At 39.9% G+C, this 20,787-nt stretch overlaps 1 protein-coding gene across 1 annotated transcript in view; it reads right to left on the bottom strand.

The window, feature by feature from the left end:
- Positions 1-20,787, bottom strand: part of LOC128057776 (dnaJ homolog subfamily C member 3) — a 58,084-nt gene that overhangs the window by 17,576 nt on the left and 19,721 nt on the right. The window contains exons 2-7 of the mRNA XM_052650278.1: positions 19,613-19,723; positions 10,407-10,531; positions 8,333-8,407; positions 3,050-3,202; positions 962-1,143; positions 398-517 (exon numbers count right to left, since the gene is read on the bottom strand). Of these exons, the coding sequence (XP_052506238.1) occupies positions 398-517; positions 962-1,143; positions 3,050-3,202; positions 8,333-8,407; positions 10,407-10,531; positions 19,613-19,723 (766 nt within the window). The remainder of the gene's footprint in view (positions 1-397; positions 518-961; positions 1,144-3,049; positions 3,203-8,332; positions 8,408-10,406; positions 10,532-19,612; positions 19,724-20,787) is intronic.

The raw sequence follows: 20,787 nt of genomic DNA, 5'->3' as shown, positions 1-20,787 counted from the left end.
GGAGAATGGCATTGAAACATGTATAATATCATGTAAGAAACGAAGCGCCAGTCTATGTTTGATACAAGATACAGGATGCTTGGGGCTGGTGCACGGGGATGATCCAGAGAGATGATATGGGGTGGGAGGTGGGAGGGGGATTCAGGATTGGGAGCTCGTGTACACCCGTGGTGGATTCATGTCAAAGTATGGCAAAACCAATACAGTATTATAAAGTAAAATAAAGTAAAAATAAAATTAAAAAAAAAAAAAAAGTGTAAGAGTGTGATAGTTTTGTTAAACCCCAATGCCATAAGATCCTCCACCCTCCAGGAGTGAAAAAGTAAGTAGTTCAGTTCTTCTGCCCATGACCAGACATCAGAGGGAAAGTAGAGCCCTCCACAAAGCACGGCCTTACCTGCCATCTTTGATGAGCTCTTCAGCTGACTCAATCAGCTTATTAAGTTTCTTTACTTGTTTATAGTGTGCAAAACACCTTTTATGATCCTGGTCAAGTTTAAGACATTCACGAACTTCACTGTTCACATATTTAAAGAAGGAAAATAATACTCCACGTCAAAATAATTAATAAATGGTTTTTCATACTAAATACAGAAATCACAACGAAAGGTATTTTTTTTTGTCTATAACACTGACTTAATAATTTATCATACACTTTCACATATGGCATTGTATTAGGCGCACACAGAAATTAATTCAAGTTCAAAATGACTCAAGTAGAGATAATAAACACTCTGTTTTGCTTCTGCAAATGTAATAGCTCTCCTATTTACCTTACTGAGTGTACGTCATGAAAATGACTATGTAAAAGCAGAATAACTTAGAAATGACACAAAATTACAGATATGTAAAAAAGCCCTAACCCTAATTTTATTAAAGTTAAAATTTAAAAAAAAATGGGAGTATTCTGTTACTGCGAACAGTAAAAAGATACTGAGATGTGTATGTTACTAGAACTAACCTGAGGGACAGTTCATGGTCTCCTAGTTCATAGTACAGCGTGCTGATTTTATAAAATGCCTCAGTATTATCATTTTTCAATTTTGATGAAGCTTTTAAGTCACTTATCGCTTTCCTAGGTTCCCCTTCTTTTATAAAACATTCAGCTCGAAGTTCTCGAAGTTCTGCATCCCAAACACAAACCTTGAGAAACAAAAGAACTAGACTTAAAGAGACAGTAAATTACGTGCATTCATACCTGCCCCGCACATATCTTATCTACATATTTATCAGCACAGAACATCCTCAACTAATGTGATGACTTCTATATTGTAAGCAATGTTAAAAAACTCTGATACAATTTAAATGTGACAAAAATAATGAGATGTGATAAAGTAATTTCTCCAAAGACTTCTTTTTTTTTGTGGTCGGAGGGAGGGGGGTCTGCACTGGTCTTCCTTGCTGCATGCAGGCTTTCTCTAGTTGCGGCGAGCAGAGGCTCCCCTCTAGTTGTGCTGAGAGGGCTTCTCCGTGCAGTGGCTTCTCTTGCTGTGGAGCACAGGCTTTAGGGTGCGCAGGCTTCAGCTGCTGCAGCTCATGCACTCTAGAGCTCAGACTCAGTGTTTGTGGCACAACTGCTTAGTTGTCCTAGGGCATGTGGTATCTTCCCAGACCAGGGATTGAACCTGTGTCCCCTGCACTGGTGAGTGGATTCTTAACCACTAGACCGCCAGGGAAGTCCCGAAACATGTCTTAAATATATTCCAGTGATGTAAGGAGTGTGTGTGTGTATATATATACACACTAACAAGGCCCTTTTCCAAACCCCTTTCAATTATATAATTCTAAAACACTGACAATAAGAAAACAGGGCATTTATTATTAGAAAGTGGTTTCCAGTGAAGCATTTTTTATTTTGAAGAGAATATGCTCTAATTGGATTTTTATACTTAATCAACAATTCTAATTTCTAGTCTCAAAAAATATAATCTAGGTTCTAAGTTCACAAAATATTTTTATTCTACTAGTAACTAAATTAAATGAACTTATAAAATGTTACCTCCTTGAAATTAAATCCTCATATCACAAAAATAAAAGAGAGAACAAAATGTGAGAAGGCTGAAGTATCTCCATTTCCATTTTATCAAAAAGTTGACAATGTTTAGTAAACCACCATTATTCTTCCAAATATACATCCAAAAGCTCACCACCAATAAGACCCATGTAAGTGTCTTTACATATTTCATAGAGCTGTTTTAAAATCACGTCAACTTTTCACGTGAAGATATCAAAATCAACACTGTACATAAATTAAACACCATGGACAATGAGCCAGGTCAAGGTGGATAATCACTAGAAGGTAAAAATCATAACTTTATGTTTTCTTAATAAAGCATTAACAAAATAATCTAGTAAACTGTGAATTCCACTGGAATTTACACTGGAAATTTCACTTCACATGATTTCCTCTATAAAACTATCAAAGTGGCCATTCTACACACTAACGAGTTTATCACCAAGATAAAATGAGGCTGTACAAAGCATTGTGAAAATGACAAACATGAGTTAGATTGCTTCCATTTGAATATGCTATTAGACTTCCTTCTGATACCCTCTCACCTTCTGTCATTAAGTCCTTGCTGAGGCAGATGGAGTTTCTGTATATAGAACCCTCTGAATCCTATCAACTCTTCAACTGCCTTCTTCCCTAAAAACTTCTTACTCTAAACACTCATCTTTCCTCCCAAACATCATTTCTCCTTTTTCTGCAACCAACTTTTATCTTTCATCCCATTATCTAACCTCTAGAGCTTTCTTGCCCCACCCCACAAAAAAATGCAATAGCAAACAAACTTAGCAAAGTAAGCAATGTATAAAAATATGAAGTCCCACGCCATCACTCCTTCAGTATTTTTACTGAAAATTTCAGTCCCAACTTCTATTCTGTATAAACGCCATCTTTCAATTAAGAGTGGAAAACCCCAGAGTTGATCTGATTTTATGCTACCTAGGATTTTTGTGGTATAGAACATGTCAAAGCATATAAACATACCTCATAGGAAATGCAGCAACTGTCAGGCTTGTTGGCTGCAAGAGCATAAAAACTTACCTCTAAAATCTTATCAAGGAAGGTTATAGCAGCAGTAAAATCTGAGCTCTCAAAGGCATCCAGTGCTTGTGAGCGCAAACGCTGCATTTCATCAGATTTGATGAGCTGGGACTGGGCTTCCCTTTCTTCATTTTCACTGGGATTTGACTTGAGCTGTAACAATAAGAAGTTAAACTTGACAGGGCTTTTTTTTTTTTTTTGAGACGAACAATCATACACAATGATCTGACCTTTCCGAACATTCACATTTACTGGGGGATCAGTAGGAAAACACGGGCACACCCGGCTTCCCCCCACGACTAGCCCCGGGTGCTGATCACCGTGGGGAGCAGCAGCCAGGGCATCTTCACTCCCACCCACGTGATGCACGAGAGCGGGCAGTGGGGCTGGAGTCAGAAGACGGGGGCAGCACAGCTTTCCAGGACGCAAATGGACTTAGGACTCCGAAAAGGGAGAGAATGAGGGGATGCACCGCTCTCTCTCTAACATACGGCTCTGCAGAAACACTTGAGCTTCATGTGTTTTGCTTTCTAGTTATGTTTCTTAAGGATCTACTTTTTAAGTATAAAATAATTGCAACACAATACTGAAATGCATAGGAAAACTGAAAGGAAGGGCACTTTTCTAGAGGTATAAGAAAAGATTTGATGCCAGAGGTGTTGAGGCACAATAAGGAAGACTTTACAGAGAAAAATAAGAGAATAACAGCTTATTAAAAGGCCTATGAAGTGGTTTTAAGAGTTTTGTATATTGCCTCTTTTTTTAAGACAACGTCACCAAGGTATATTTTATATGCCATAAAATTCACTCACTTTGAATGTGCAATTTTATGATTTTTAACAAACTTATGAAGCATGCAACCATTACCACAGTTTTAGACAGTTTCTGCTACCTCAGTAAGATCCCCGTGTCTGTTTACAGCTCAGTCCCGCCCCCAGCTGGGCCTCTAGCACTGCTGCTGCTGCTGCTAAGTCGCTTCAGTCGTGTCCAACTCTGTGCGACCCCATAGACGGCAGCCTACCAGGCTCCCCAGTCCCTGGGATTCTCCAGGCAAGAACACTGGAGTGGGTTGCCATTTCCTTATCCAATGCATGAAAATGAAAAGTTAAAGTGACGTCGCTCAGTCCTGTCTGACTCTTAGCGACCCCATGGACTGCAGCCCACCAGGCTCCTCCATCCATGGGATTTTCTAGGCAAGAGTACTGGAGTGGGGTGCCATTGCCTTCTCCGCACAGTCACTCTTAATAGTTTCTTCCTCCAGATGGAAAAGTCTTAAGTCTAATGGCTCAGGAAAAAAAACAAAAAAAGTGCCTACATTAAGAAACTACTAATTTTTCTAAAAATTTTTTTGAGATTACAGTTATATTTAATTCCTGAAATCTAATGTTTCTACTAAGATGAAAATTGTAATTAATGGGCTTTCTCCCATTTTGGGTGAGGTGCAAACGCCAGTAGGTTATTTCTAGAAATGTCTCTCCTTCAATTCTCCAATCACACCATTTCCCCTTTTAGCGGACTCATGTTTAAAAAACACCTCCACTAGCTAACTGGTAGGACAGAACACTGTAGAAACCTTGAGAATATTAATTCTTGGTAAAAGGTCTGCATTTCTCCATTTTGTTTCTGAGAGGATACTTCAGATATTTTTTTCTGTCGTTTTAATCTTCAGTTTTTGAAGGAATGTCTAGGACTCCAAATATTCATAACTATCTACAAACTGGTAACCTCAGCTCCCTCTGGGGTGGGTTTTCCCTGCGGGACTAAATTGTCCAAGTTGAAGGAAGCCGCTCTGCTCTGGGCCGTGGCCTGCTTGTCTTTGTTTTACCATCCTCAGGGTAGTCGAATCCTTCCGATGAACCTCGCTGGAAGGGGTATTAAACGGGTGTGCACTGTCACTTTGCTCTGGGTAAAGGTAGATGCTTATAGATAACTGCCTCTTCTGGATGGGATTTGCATCTCTTCTCTCCCAAACTGTAAAGTCTGTCCCCCTCCTCACAATCGTCCCTGGAGGCAGGTGAGGGAGGGGAAGGAGGAGGGTGGAGGACTCAGCCTCACTCCATGGTCAGACAGTAGGGATGGGACAAGAGGAGAGGGCTCAGGGCATCGAGGCTGCATCGGGGCCTCATCAGGACAAGGAGGCGAGTGGGGGCGGGAGCTGAGAGAGAGAGAGAGAGAGAGAGAGAGAGAGAGAGAGAGAGAGAGAGAGAGAGAGGATTCTTCCAAAGAGGTTTAAGAAAGAAGTTTGAGGAACAAACTAAAGATTTAAACTTGTAACTTGGGAGCGTTTCAAAGAGGGTTAAGTGAGATGAAGCTTTTCACTCTTTTCCCAAGGGTGTTCACTCTTCTCAACTACCCTCTCATACCCTCTCATGTTCGAGGACAGTCACATGTGGAAACTGAACCCTGCTGATATTTCCCTCCCTCCTTTTGTCATGTTTCTTGATATCCCTTCTCGTCTTTGGTGTTTTACATTTCAGCCAAACCTTTACCTATTTTACAATACTTTATTTCTTATTTACCATGGTCACTATCTTACAGAGAAAAACATAATAATGAACACAGATGCAAAAATCCTCAACAAAATACTAGCAGACTGACTCCAACAACACATTAAAAGGATCATACACCATGATTAAGCGGGATTTATTCAAGGAATACAAGGACTTTTCAACATCTGCAAACCAATGTGATATACTACACTGAAATTAAAGAATAAAAGCCATATGATCATCTCAGTAGATGCAAAAAAAGGCTTTTGATAATACTCAACATCTATTAATAATTACAAAAAAAACCTCTTCATAAAGTAGGCATAGAGGGAATATAACTCAGCATAATAAAGGCCACATCTGACAAATCCACAGCTAACATCACACGCAACAGTGAAAAGCTGACAGCATTTTCTGTAAGATTTGGGGCAAGACAGGGGTGCCCACTCTCACCACTTTTATTCAACCTAGTTTTGCAAGTCCTAGCCACAGCAATCAGAGAAGAAAAAGAAGTAAAAGGAATCCAAACTGGAAAATAAGATACTACATACAGAAAATCCTAAAGAGGCCACCAGAAAACTACTGGTGCTAATTAATGAATTTGGTAAAGTTGCAGGATACAAAATCAATGCACAAGAATCTAAGAAATGAATATTCATTTATTTGTGTGTATTTAATTCTATACACTTCCCTGTATCCATTAACACAGTCAAGATACTGGTAGACTGTATCAACGTCAACATCCTGGTTACAATATCATACAATAGTTTCCTAAGATATTAGCATTGGGGAAAACTGGTTACTGAGTAAAGAGTACACAGGATCTCTCTGTACTAATGATTACAACTGCATGGGAATCTATAATTCTCTCAATAAAGATTTCAATTAAAAAGGAAAGATCATTCAATACAGGCAGACATTCTCATGGAAGAACCCTGTGACAAGGGCAGTTTTAAGAACACATTAGCAGAAGTGTGACTGTTAGAGAACAATCACAAGTGTGAAGTTTCATTAAAGTCCCATTCTCATTCCTGAGAGGTTTTAATATTGATGACAGAAAAGACATTAACTCAAGATACATCCACACTTTGCCAAAAGGATACATCCAATGCCCAGTAAGGACTAATTTGTGCTAAAGCTTTATTCTAAATTGTGTTATTTCTAAAAGGCTACTCTAGTCTTTGTAACTGGAAAAAGAACTCTAAGTTTAAGCACTTATTAAAAAGAAGGAAACTAATTATTATGTTTTATCACTCATCCATTTAACAAATCTTTACACAACACTTGCTGTGTGTCTAGAGGACTGGGCCAGGTAAAGTTTCTCCAGCACTACTGACTCCCTGCCACCTGTCCTTCAAGCTCCTTTCTAACAAGTTCCCAAGCAGCAGGGAATATTAGATAAACATAAAATGACACTAAATTTTTTTGTTTGTTTATTTTAAGCAGAAGAGCATACAAACATGGCTGAAGAGCAGTCCTCGAGGATCAAGTGTCCAGCCAATAGTGGGCAGTGCTGAGCCTCTGCGTTTAGCTCCAAGTTCCTCAGAAGACTGGACACACCGTCTCCTGCCCCAGTGCCCACTGAGGCCTGGGCACTTGCTTCCTCCCTCCCTGTCACATCTCTCTCTTCAGGTCAGGAGATGCCTTCTTTTATGGCACTTGATCTATGAAGCTCACAGTCTGAGAAACCTCCCATTTGCTAAAGACTGTGACCCGGAGCATCTGTCCCACTAGCATGTTGACTACCTTGCGGGCCTGGAGCCTCCTCTGAAGGCACACGGGCTTCTGGACAGAGAGCTGCTGATCAGCTAACGTGTTTCAGTGAAAGACGGGGGCAAAATGGCAATTTGTCAGGTGCCCTCCAGGCAGATTTCATCGGTGTGTGATGCTGAACAGTGTACCACAGGGTTTTGGATTTGAGGAATCAATAAAGCACAAAAGACAAATGATGGCAAAATGCTGAAAATGACACTGAATTTCATTAAGACCATGAGTGTCGGCTTCTGATTCAATACAATTAATATCTAATGTGTTCTGGATTTGTCTGCATACGACTGAGTATTGTGACAAAGGTTATGCAAACAGAAGTTTAACTTTTATTTTCATAATGGTTATCATCACAGTAACTAAGCATTTTGATAAACTATAAAAATGCAAATAATGAACAATGAAAGGCATACACACACACACACACACATATGTGTATATATATATCTCTTTTCTAGAACACTCCAGAATCAAATCCATGTGGAACAAAACAAGTGGGTCTTAAAACAAACCCCATGAAGGTATAAAGACATCAGCTAGCTGTCTCTTCAAATCCTTTTTCAGGGTATAATCCCTTCAATTCCATGTGATCTGTAACATCTCCCTCAACAAATCCAAAATGACTTACACTTTGTAAAGCAGCTACGTGGCTGATTACAAAATGTCCTGTTGTGAATCTGTTTCACTATCCCTTTCAAATCAGATAAAGGGTTTCCTGGGTCACTCAGACAGCTTTCAGAATAGCTCAGCTGACATGTCTAGATCTCATGGAGGACGAAGCAGAACATGAGCTGTATAAACCCAGTGAGGATTACTTATCTGTTCCATACACGTTATCTTCCATCCGTTAAAGTGATTCTTTGATGTCAGTCACTAAATATTAATTCAGGAACTATGATTCTTACATAAACAAACCAAACAATTTTCCCTTTCAGGTATAAAACTATTAAAATGTCTTAATATATAAAAAAATAAGTTCAGTATGTTCACTCTAATCTTAGCAGAACAACATAAAAACGGAACTTACCACTTTTTTAAAATCATCTTCTGCTTCATCAAGTTTTCCTTGTTTGAGTAGTAAGTGGCCTCTCTGTAATCTTGCCTAAAAAAGAAAAAAGAGAGTATACTGAGTATACCAAATTTTCTTTAAACCCAAAGAATAAAACTAAATGAGCTAATGAAATACTAATTTTTCTTATACCTACATCACTTGGCCCTCTGAGTATAATTCCTAGAACCAATGACTACTTATAAATTTTGTTAGAGTCTGCTTCCTTAAAAATATTTTTTACTATATCAAATAAATAAAATCTTGGACATGAATGCTCAAAACAACAGCCAGAAAGTAGAAACAAGCCAAATTCCCATCAACTAATAAATTAAGAAGCAAATATGATGTGTCCATACAACAGAATATTATTCAGGCATAGAAAGGGATGAAGTACTGACGGATGCTAGTGTTGATGAACCTCGAAAACGTGCCACTAAGTGAAAGAAGACAGACGCAAAAGGCAATGCATTGTATGACTCTGTTCACATGAAATATCCAAGACAGACAAATCCATAGAGGCAGAGAGAAGTGGTTGCCAAGGGCTAGGATGGAAATGGGAGGTGACAGCTAATGGGAACAGCGCTTCCTTGGGGCTAATAAAAATGTTCTGGAACTAGATAAGAGTGATGTTTGCAGAACATTGTGAATATACTACAATAAAAGCTGCCAAACTATACACTTTAAAAAAGGGTGAATTTGATGATATGTGAGTTATATCTCACTTAAAAAGTATTTTAAGACATCATAATGACTTTTTGCAATTCTAATAAAACGTGTCACTTGGGACTTTACCAATCAAAGCTCTGGACATAGTTTTTGTTTTTTTATTAACTCTTAATGCACATATTTACTCCACTATAACCAGAATAACAATGCCTCTTTAACATCCATCAGTCAACTCTGACATTCCGCTTCTAATGTGCTCAGTCCCATCTCTTCCAAGAATACCAACTCTCCGATGATGAACGCCTACCATAAGACAGAAACCACACCAACATTTGAGTAAGACATATATTACTTTCACAGTACATAAAAATTTCCCTAAATCCTTTGTTAAATGCATCAACACACATAAAAAGCAAAATTAAAGCCACTTCAACTGGCTAATAAATACTATAATACTAGGAAAATGAGCTACTTAAAACCTTTGTGGACAGTTATGCTTAGTTGGGTAAAGTAATAAGCAAAATGTGACACTTGTGAATTCCATCTTAAAATAATACAATTATTCCAAACCAAACATTCACCCACATCTAATCAGTCATCTCAGATCCTTTCTGGATTACAGCAGGACACAAACACACAAATAAATGAACTGCCAAATTAATTTTGAGACTATAATTGGGTGCTATTATTTTAAGCCATTACAGTGACCTGCCAACTGTCAAGATATCCTATTAGACCATAAACTCCTCCACTTCTGAAGCTTGAGTGTTGGCTCAGGGCAGGACTCTGTCTAATTCACGCTGTATCTTCATCACAGACCACTGTTTAATTGTGTTGCTCCCTCTTCTTTATTCTTCCCACTATGGCCTTAATTGAAACTGCCGTCAGTCACCTGACAGCCTCTTAATTCAACAGTTTCTCAATCAGCTCATTTCTCAGCCTGCACCCCATCCTCCACCCAGACACCTTTTAAACCACACAGCTGACATCACTGCCGCACTTCTGGGCTTCTCTGGTGGCTCAGCTGGTAAAGAATCTGCCTGCAACGCAGGAGATCCCTGTTGGATTCCTGGTTTGGCAAGATCCCCTGGAGAAGGGATAGGCTACCCACTGCAGTATTCCTGGCCTTTCCTGGTAGCTCAGATGGTGAAGAATCTGCCTGCAATGCTCCTGAAAATCACCTGATATCCCACTCCACTGTGCCTCCTTCACACACACCTGTGATCCTGAGGACTGAATTTCTCTTGCTGCCCAGTCCACTACATCACAGTGGCTTTCTACACCCTCCAGCTATGCCTAGCATGCCAATTTTCACTGTAAGAAACAAATTACCTCTTCCAAGTTTCCTTAAGTTTTCCTTTTAAGAAAGTTTAGGTGCACTTACTGCAGTGAAATCCATCTTCAATTCAATCACTTTAGTTAAATCAGGAAGTGCTGCTTTTGATTTGCCCATAGCTAAAAAGACAGTAGCTCTCCGATAGTAAGCAATATAGTTATCAGGGTCACCATCTGAAAATTAAAATAATAAATATTAACTTGCAGTACTTTATTCAAAAAAACCAAATCACCTTAACGGTATTAAAGCTTGCACTTCTACTAAGAAAAGCATTAAGAAAAGAACTTCTTCATCAATACTGGGTCATTCTGCCTAATAAGATTACTGCAAATAAATCCAGAACTGGGGTTCAACAAACTGTAGCCTCTGAGCCAAAAACAAGCCACAGACTAAGTTAAGAATATTTTTCACACTTTTAAAGAGCTGTCCAAAAAATAGAAAAATATAGACACTATATAGCTGCAAAGCCTGAAATATTTATTATCTGGCCCCTCAGGGGAAACGTTTCCCAACTTCTGATCTAGAATGTTAACTATATTCAACTCAACTTTTATAAGTATGCAATTATGCTTGTTGAAATTTTCTTAAGTGAAATACTGATTGAGAATATGGACTCTACACTTATTCACAGGATTTTAGAATATTATAGACTCCCAGTTACAATGATACACTGAATGTGCAATCCTTGCTCTTTCCCAAACTCCAACTAAAATGGCAGTGAAGAAATAAGGGTATGGACCACAGGATGAAGGAGAATGGACAGGAGAGTGAGCCCAGAGAGCAAGGTGAGAGTCAGTAACATCTGAAAGAAGGCAAGCAGCCAGCAAGGAAAAAGGAAAGGAAGGGAAAGGGAAGGAAAGGGAGGAGAAAGAAAGAGAAGAAGGGAGGGATGGAGGGAGGGAAAAAGGGAGCAAAGAAAGAAAGGCGGAAGGTATGAGCGAGGATGTGGAGATGGGAGCCCTTGTGCCCTGTAAGAGGGAATGTGAAATGGTGCAGCCGCTGTGAACAAGAGCACAGACGGTCCTCAAAAACCACACACAAAATTACCACATGAAGCAACAACTCCGTTTCCAGGTGTACCCATTCAAAAGAAAGGAAAGCTGACTGCCAAGACGTGGACGCAACCTAAGTGCCCGTCAATAGATGATGGGTACAGAAGATGTGGTGTGAAAAACAACGAAATCTTGCCATTTGCAGCAACATGGATGGACTGGGAGGCCATCAGGCTGAGCAAAGTGAGTCAGACAGAGAAAGACAAATACTGTATAATATCACTTATATATGGAACCTTTAAAAATACAATGAACTCGGTATAACTAGACTCATTGATACAAAGAACAAGCTAACGGTTACCAGCGGGAAGAGGGAAGATGGGAGGGGCAATACAGAGGGAGGGGACTATTAAGGTATAACCCTGAAGAAAAAGAATGGAAAGCTGGTAACTGTATACCCATATCCAGAGCAGCATTATTCACAGCAGCCCAACAGAGGAAACAAGCTAAATGCCCACAGGCGGGCGAGTGGACAAATGAAATGTGGCATATACAGACAACGGGGTATGAATCAGCCTTCAAAAAGGAATCGAATTCTGACAAATGCTACAGTATGAATGAGGCCTGAAGACACTATCATAAGTGGAATAAACCAGACACAAAAGACAAACAGAGTACGTTTCCACTTCTATGAGGTACCGAGAGTAGTCAAAGTTTTAAAGACGGACATTAGAGTGCTGGCTGGCCAGGTCTGAGAAAAGAAGGGGATCAGAAATGGGAAACAGCTGCATAATGGGCACGGCTTCACTCTGACATGATGAACAAGTTCTGGAGATGGATGGTGCTGGTGGCTGCACCACAATGCCAATGCGCTTCACGCCACTGAACCACAGGCTTAAAAATGGTTACAACGGGGAATTCTGATTTGTATATTTCACTACAATAAAAAAGTGAAAGAATGAGGCAGCCAGGGAAAAACATGGTCAAATGTTTTTATGCAGAAAAACCTTCAGAGAAGATTATGGGTGAGAAAGCTTTTTATTATGTATTTGATATCCCCATATAAAAAGTCTACATAAAATTTGGGGGGGGGGAACGTTCACTTTCCCTTATTTTACTATTCAGTTTTTAGGTATTTTAAGATATAAAATGGGATTGGAAGCCCAATTTATAACACTGAACCTATTAAAAACAAGGAATCAAATGTCAATGGCTCAACATATGAATCAAGATTCAATGTGCTCAGTGATACAGGGACACTTAAATGGAAAATCAAAACAGCCTTTCCTGGTTCTTCATCTTAAAATACTATCAGTTCCCAGAATCCGTGCCCATTTCTGTATCATTATACATAAAGGAGCAGCTGAACAAGAACTGGTTTAAGCAACATCCTTAGTTTCTCACATTATAAGATTTGATAACATTGAAAATAATAACTTTCCCTATTATCCATCCAGAGACAACACAGTTCATTATTTAAATTATATGCAAGCAAGCCTACATATGGAAGTATTAGACTTCATTCGAAAACATGTCAAAGTGTTTTACTAGTTTATTCAAAATTTGAATGTGAGAAATGAAAGTCTAATCTAATCCTAAAACTGTCAAACAATTCAAATATGAGAAAATTAGCCCTGATAAAGAAAAATACAACTACTATCTGGAGAAAAACATCAGAAAGCCAATTACAAGTGACGCTGTAAACGGAGGCAGCAGGAGGCAGAAAGAACATCACCTCTATGGAGGTACAAAAAACTTTTCATTCTTCAGCAGTGAAATGTGTATATTACCATATGTGAAACAGATCAGCAGTCCAAGTTCAACACATGAAACAGGGCACTCAAAGCCGGTGCACTGGGATGACCCAGAGGGATGGGGTGCGGAGGGAGGTGCCAGGGGGGTTCTGGATGGGGGACACATGTACACCCGTGGTTGATTCATGTCACTGTGTGGCAAAAACCACCACAATATTGAAAAGTAATTAGCCTCCAATTTAAATTAATTAATTAAAAAAAACTTTTCATTCTTGCTCTCAGCTAACCCAACTCTATCCCTTCATTCATTCAAACTTTTACTCAGCCCCACCAGAGACTAAAATAGTAATAATAATAACAACAGTAAAATAGTACCTATCCTTAAGAAGTTTACAATCTTCTGCACTGGATTGTGACCTTCGGCAAGTCACTAAAATATTCTTTGCTCCCTTTTGAGTAAATGTCAAAAGGAATGTTCATCCCCTTTTCACAAGTTTAAATTCAATGAGAAAGCACCACAATATGTTTAAGTACCAAATTAATGCACCCATGGATTTAGCAAAATTATGTTACGTGTGATACTGGTTTTCTTACCAAGCAGTTGAAGAAATCTATCATTTCATTCATGTCTACCATTTAATCCACCACTTTAGACATTCATTCATGCCAGATATACCTAAGACATTCTGCAAGGTCTACCAAAGAAATGTTTCAGCCCCTAGTGTTACTGTCCACGTTAAGACCATGCTGCAGAGATGAGAGGCAGCGCATCCTCACTGCAGGAACCTGCACTGCGCTTTCTTAAGGATAAAATCTCAAAACAAAACCTGTGTCTGACTACTCCATAAAACTGAAACAGAGGCGAAACTTCCCTGGTGGTCCAGTGGTTAAGAATCGGGCTTTCAATGCACAGGATGTGGGTCTGACCCCTCATCGGGGAACTAAGATCCCATATGTCACAGAGCAACTAAGCCTGCGGGCCCAGTGAAGACCCCATGTGTCCCCAGCTGAGACCTGATGCAGCCAAATCAATCAATAAATTTTTTTTTAAAGTGAAATAGATGCAACTATTTCAGAAGACTATTTAAAAAGTGACACCAACACCCAAACAGTTCCAAATCTTAAAACTCCTGCCAAAAAATATCTATATGCCAGATGCAAAAACCACATCACCAACAGAGCTGTACTATAGTTATCTGTGCTGCTACTGAGTTTTAATACATAAACATTTTTCTGTGTAAAAATGCATTTATAAAATACACCATGCATAAGTAATTTTCAAAATGTAAACCACATAATTTTTCAAAAATGAAAATGAGAAAAGGATGCCACAACCATAAATACTGTCAGCTATAACATAACAAAAAATGATGCATTGATACACCCGATGCCACTACCCAAATTATATTACAAACTCTAACATCAATTTCTAATCACAGGAAAAGTTGAAAAGATAAAGTACATTATGAAATTTAGAAGTCTGGAAGCATAAACATTTAATGAATTTTTTTATAAAGTCAGTTTAAAGCAGTGTCCTAAATTATGGGTGATATTTTAGAACTATGGACAGAGGTTTCTGACACTATACAGGAGGCAGTGATCAAGACCATGCCCAAGAAAAAGAAATGCAAAAAGGCAAAATGGTTGTCTGAGGAGGGCTTACAAATAGCTGTGAAATGAAGAGAAGCACAAGGCAAAGGAGAAAAGGAAAGATATACTCATTTGAATGCAGAGTTCTAAAGAATAGCAAGGAGAGATAATAAAGCCTTCTTCAGTCATCAGTGCAAAGAAATAGAGGCAAACAATAGAATGGGAAAGACCAGAGATCTTGAGATCTCTTCAAGAAAATTAGAGATACCAAGGCAACATTTCATGCAAAGATGGACTCAATAAAGGACAGAAATGGTAGGGACCTAACAGAAGCAGAAGATATTAAGAAGAGGTGGCAAGAATACAAAGAACTGAACAAAAAAGATCTTCATGACTCAGATAACCATGATGGTGTGATCACTCACCTAGAGCCAGACATCCTGGAATGAGAAATCAAGTGGGCCTTAGGAAGCATCACTACAAACAAACCTGCTGCTACTGCTGCTAAGTCGCTTCAGTCGTGTCCGACTCTGCGCGACCCCAGAGACAGCAGCCCACCAGGCTCCACCATCCCTGAGATTCTCCAGGCAAGAACACTGGAGTGGGTTGCCATTTCCTTCTCCAATGCATGAAAGTGAAAAGTCAAAGTGAAGTCGCTCAGTTGTGTCCGACTCTTAGCGACCCCATGGACTGCAGCCCACCAGGCTGCTCCTTCCATGGGATTTTCCAGGCAAGAGTACTGGAGTGGGGTGCCATTGCCTTCTCCACAAACAAAGCTAGTGGAGGTGACAGAATTCCAGTTGAGCTATTTCAAATCCTAAAAGATGAAGCTGTGAAAGTGCTGCACTCAGTATGTCAGCAAATTTGGAAAACTCAGCAGTGGGCACAGGACTGGAAAAGGTCAGTTTTCATGCCAACCCCAAAGAAAGGCAATGCCAAAGAATGCTCAAACTACTGCACAATTGCACTCCTCCCACATGCTAGCAAAGTAATGCTCAAAATTCTCCAAGCCAGGCTTCAATAGTACGTGAACCATGAACTTTCAGATGTTCAAGCTGAACTTTCAGACGTTCAAGATGTTCAAGGCAGAGGGACCAAAGATCAAATTGCCAACATCAAAAAAGCAAGACAGTTCAATAAAAACATCTACTTCTGCTTTATTGACTATGCCAAAGCCTCTGACTGTGTGGATCACAACGAACTGTGGAAAATTCTTAAAGAGATGGGAATATCAGACCACTTGACCTGCCTCCTGAGAAATCTGTATGCAGGTCAAGAAGCAACAGTTACAACCGGACACAGAACAACAGACTGGTTCCAAATCAGAAAAGGAGTATGTTAAGGCTGTATATTGTCACCCTGCTTATTTAACTTGTATGCAGAGTACACAATGAGAAACACTGGGATGAATAAAGCACAAGCTGGAATCAAGATTGCTGGGAGAAATATCAATAACCTCAGATATGCAGATGACACCACCCTTATGGCAGAAAGTGAAGATGAACTAAAGAGCCTCTTGACCAAAGTGAAAGAGGAGAGTGAAAAAGTTGGCTTAAAACTCAACATTCAAAACTAAGACCATGGCATCTGGTCCCATCACTTCATAGAAAATTGATGGGAAACAATGGAAACAATGACAGACTTTATTTTCTCCACAATCACTGCAGCCATGAAATCAAAAGATGTTTGCTCCTTGGAAGAAAAACTATGGCCAACCTAGACAGCATTTTAAAAAGCAGAGACATTACTGTGCAAGGCTATGGTTTTTCCAGTAGTCATGTATGGATGTGAGAGTTGGACTACAAAGAAAGCTGAGCGCCGAAGAATTGATGCTTTTGAACCGTGGTGATGGAGAAGACTCTTGAGAGTCTCTTGGACTGCAAGGAGATTCAACCAGTCCATCCTAAAGGAGATCAGTCCTGAGTGTTCATTGGAAGGACTGATGCTGAAACTCCACTACTTTGGCCACCTGATGCAAAGAACTGACTCATTTGAAAAGACCCTGAAGCTGGGAAAGATTGGAGATGGGAGGACAAGAGGACAACAGAGGACGAGTAGGTTGGATGGCATCACCGACTCAGTAGACATGATTCCGAGTAAGAAGCTGGTGATGGACAGGGAAGCCTGGCACGCTGCAGTCCATGGGGTCACAAAGAGTCGGACACGACTGAGTAACTAAACTGAACTAAAATTCTGGGTGGTATTTTACCACACACACAATAAAAATTGTACCTTTTACAGTGGCACAGCTCTTCAATCTTTTGATCTACAACAGTAACTACAGTAACTGCACAACTTGCTGGTCTAAAAGTCAGGAGACCCAGACTAACTCACTGTTTACAAGAGACTCTCACTAACCCCCTGGTTATCTGAAGCAGTGAACATGGCCACACTAAATCTGATGTTTGGTAAATAAGATACCTGAAATAGAAGACCTACAGCTCTTTTCTCATCAACAAACACCTCTTAAAAAGATTCAACAGGCCATGATACCACATCACCCCATCCCAATCTACTATATATTCCCATCAACTATAATTTAAACTCTACTTTCTATGGTTAATTATAAAACATCAGTGTTTTATATAAACTAAAATGATGATTGTCTCAAAACATACAGGTCTTCCTCAAATTATGGGAAGTGTACCATTTGAGAATCACTGCTACTTGCCACATTACCATGAAGAGGACATTTCTATTCAAATTCTGAATGCATTAGCAGTGTCTCACTTTCTCCCTTTCTGAATTTCACAAATAAATTACCATGTTTTAGCGTTACTAATTTATGTCTTTCAGTGTAGACAATAAGTATTTTATTGGTTATTTTTGGGGAAGAGCCATCTGTGGAATCCTTGTAGGGTAGTGAAGCTAAAGAAAAATAGGCAGTCATTTTAAACGACATTAACAATATGCCATGGCCCTTAATGTTCCAATTTTTTTGTGAGATTAACTAAAGCAAATAATAAAGTACAAAATGAGTAGATGTACATGTTTCTGCAACTATTCTCACAGTAGCAAGAAAGAATATATTTTTAAGACTTGCATTATCTAAGGCAGTAGCTGCCACACTGCAGCACTGGAGACAACTCAGATCAGCGGGGAAGTGCGGGCTTGGGAGACCCGGCCACACAGCACAGGCCGCCAGCGAAAAGGAACGAGTGCGAACGGCCATGCCAACCACCTGTGACTTCCCAAGGCCAGCTCATCATCAAAAGTGCACATAATTAAGAAAACCCTATTAACATACTAACTCTGTCTTTAGAAAAGCCTTAATTTTCAAAGACACAATATTTCTATATACCTTACACATGTGATCATCCCCTATTTTCAAAGAAATCTTTATACACAGTTCTCTCATCTAGTCTTCACAGAATGCCCTTTTTGAGTGGCAGGGTAAAAACTGCTGGGAACATGCAGGTCACTTCTAATTTAAGCCTGCATTTTCTTACATAACTTCACCAATGTCACAGAATAATCAAGTGTCAAAGCTATGATTAAAATCTGGGTTTCCTAATATTCCAGAGAGTTAGTAACATCAGTAATAAAAATCTAAAAAGCATGAAGAAAAACATCATCACCAAGCCAAAACCTAACTACTTCTTGCTTATACAGTAAATTACAATAGAGTAATTCTTTCAGTGAGCAGAACTGTATCTGATTGAAATTACATCACTCCTTACTCTGCAGGTTGACTTGTCACTCTTCAGCATCCCAAATAAAGGTGAGACCATGTAAGTAAATTAAAAAGGAATGAAGAGTATCAATGTCAAAAAGCTGATACAGTGACTCATAAGAAAACCCTTAAGACCTCATTCACACCCTATTAACATGTATTCTGGTCATCTCATCTCTCACAGTCCTGTAAGATTAAACTGTCTACAAAGACAGTTGATGCTCCAGGCAGACATAAGCAAGCAATAAAAAGTAACAGATTAAGGGGCAGAGGGAGTCTAACCAACAATGAACAGGCAATGAACTGCAGGATTCCCCCAAAGACCTCCAAGTAACTATCACATCATTGCTCTCAAATCTTCAAGAAAATTAAACTGTTATTCAGTGAAATCTGTTTCAGAAGGCAGAAAAATATATACAGTACCTCCGTACCTGCAGGTTCTGCAACCACAGATATAAATATCTGGGAAAAAATTTTCTCAGAGCTATTCACAGCTATTCACAGAGCATCTGCATTACATTTACATAGTATTTGCACTATATTATAAGTAACCTAGGGATGATTCAAGTATACAGGAGGATGTGTGTGGATTACATCCAAATACTACATCATTTTATATGAGGGACTTGAGTATCCACAGATCTTGGCATCCAAGGGGGTCCTGGAAGCAACCCCCTGAGGCTATCTAGGGATGACTATTAAGTCTCGATTACATTGAAAATTTTCTCATGCTCAGTCAGTTCAGTTCAGTCGCTCAGTCATGTCCAACTCTTTGCGACCCCATGAATTGCAGCACGCCAGACCTCCCTGTCCATCACCAACTCCCAGAGTTCACTCAGACTCACGTCCATCGGGTCAGTGATGCCATCCAGCCATCTCATCCTCGGTCATCCCCTTCTCCTCCTGCCCCCAATCCCTCCCAGCATCAGGGTCTTTTCCAATGAGTCAACTCTTCGCATGAGACGGCCAAAGTACTGGAGTTTCAGCTTTAGCATCATTCCCTCCAAAGAAATCCCAGGGCTGATCTCCTTCAGAATGGACTGGTTGCATCTCCTTGCAGTCCAAGGGACTCTCAAGTGTTGTGTATTTACTTTATTAATCTATTTCACCCAGAATCCTGTAAACATTTTAAAATACTTTACTTAAACCATAAATACTATTTATTTTAAACGTTATCCCAAAAAAGAGCTACCAAATCAGAATTCACAAGACAGCCACTTCGTGTCTTGACTCCAAGATACAAACCTACTGCAGCATGAAACTGAGATAAAGCGTCCGCGAGCTGTCCAGCTGCGAGGAGCTTCTTGCCCAATTCGAGATGTTTCTCAACATCTGCATTTACTCCACATTCAGCACCTAAAAACAAACAAACAAAAAAATAACTAATTAACTTTCCATGAACCACAAGTGAACTCTCACTAATACAAAGTTAAAAATATAGTTGTCTGCTTCAGTCATCTACTCAGATGAAAAAAGTCACAGGAGCTGAAAAGTGAGCTAAAGAAAGCAACAATCAAGTACAGGGCTTCATTTTACAGTGTATAATCCACCCGAAAATATACCTGCGTTAACCTCATCAGTCCAAAGAACATACCTACTCTACAAAATACAAGGAAAACTGGGTAACACAGTAAGTAGCAAAAATACTTAAACTTTTTTGGGCAACAACAACAAAATTAGAACTGCTCTGTTTAACTAGAATCTCACTTTAATGAATATTAGAATCCACTGTAATAATCAAGAACTTATTGAGCAACTACAGGGCACCAGGCACTGTTCTACATATTTGGGATAAGTGAGCGAAGCAAACAAAAACCTCAGTCACTCGTGGCACCTGACGTTACAGCAGCAAGAGTCAGACTTAAGTATGGGAGGTGAAAAGGCGAGCTGCCTGGGTGGAGGGTCAGGAGCAGTGGGGCTTTCAGTGTCAAACAAGGTGGTCACGGGCCTCCCTGAGCAAAGACCTGCCTGAAGAAAGTGAGGACTCACCATGCAGGTATCTAGCTAGGAAAAGTTTGCCAAGAAGGACAACCACCTAGTGCGAAGGCCCTGGGGTCAGATGCCTACCAGGTTGTGTTCCAGAAACAGCAGGGAGGGCTGGATGACCACCACAGAGCCAACGAGGGAGATGACAAATGAGATGGGGTCAGAGTAGTAGAGGCGCCTGACTATGTTCAGCTTTGGTTTCACTCTGAGCAAAATGGGGACCTACTGGGGAGCTGGGAGTAGACAGCAGCATCTGACCGACAGGCCGATAATCAACCGACGTGCCGCCTCTCAGCTCCGCATCCGTCCTCCAGTACGGACTGTAATAAGGGACTGGGGTGGGTAAGCATTTCTCTACACTGAGCACAGGTTGGGCTTTGACAGTAAAGGGCGCTGAAGGAAGCTCCCCTCCTGGTTCCTGTGGCTGCCGTTCC

The sequence above is a fragment of the Budorcas taxicolor genome, chromosome 12, assembly GCF_023091745.1.
Source record: "Budorcas taxicolor isolate Tak-1 chromosome 12, Takin1.1, whole genome shotgun sequence".
Lineage (NCBI taxonomy): Eukaryota > Metazoa > Chordata > Mammalia > Artiodactyla > Bovidae > Budorcas > Budorcas taxicolor.
The sequence above is the reverse complement of the archived record's forward strand: the minus strand, read 5'-3'. Positions and strand labels throughout refer to the sequence as shown.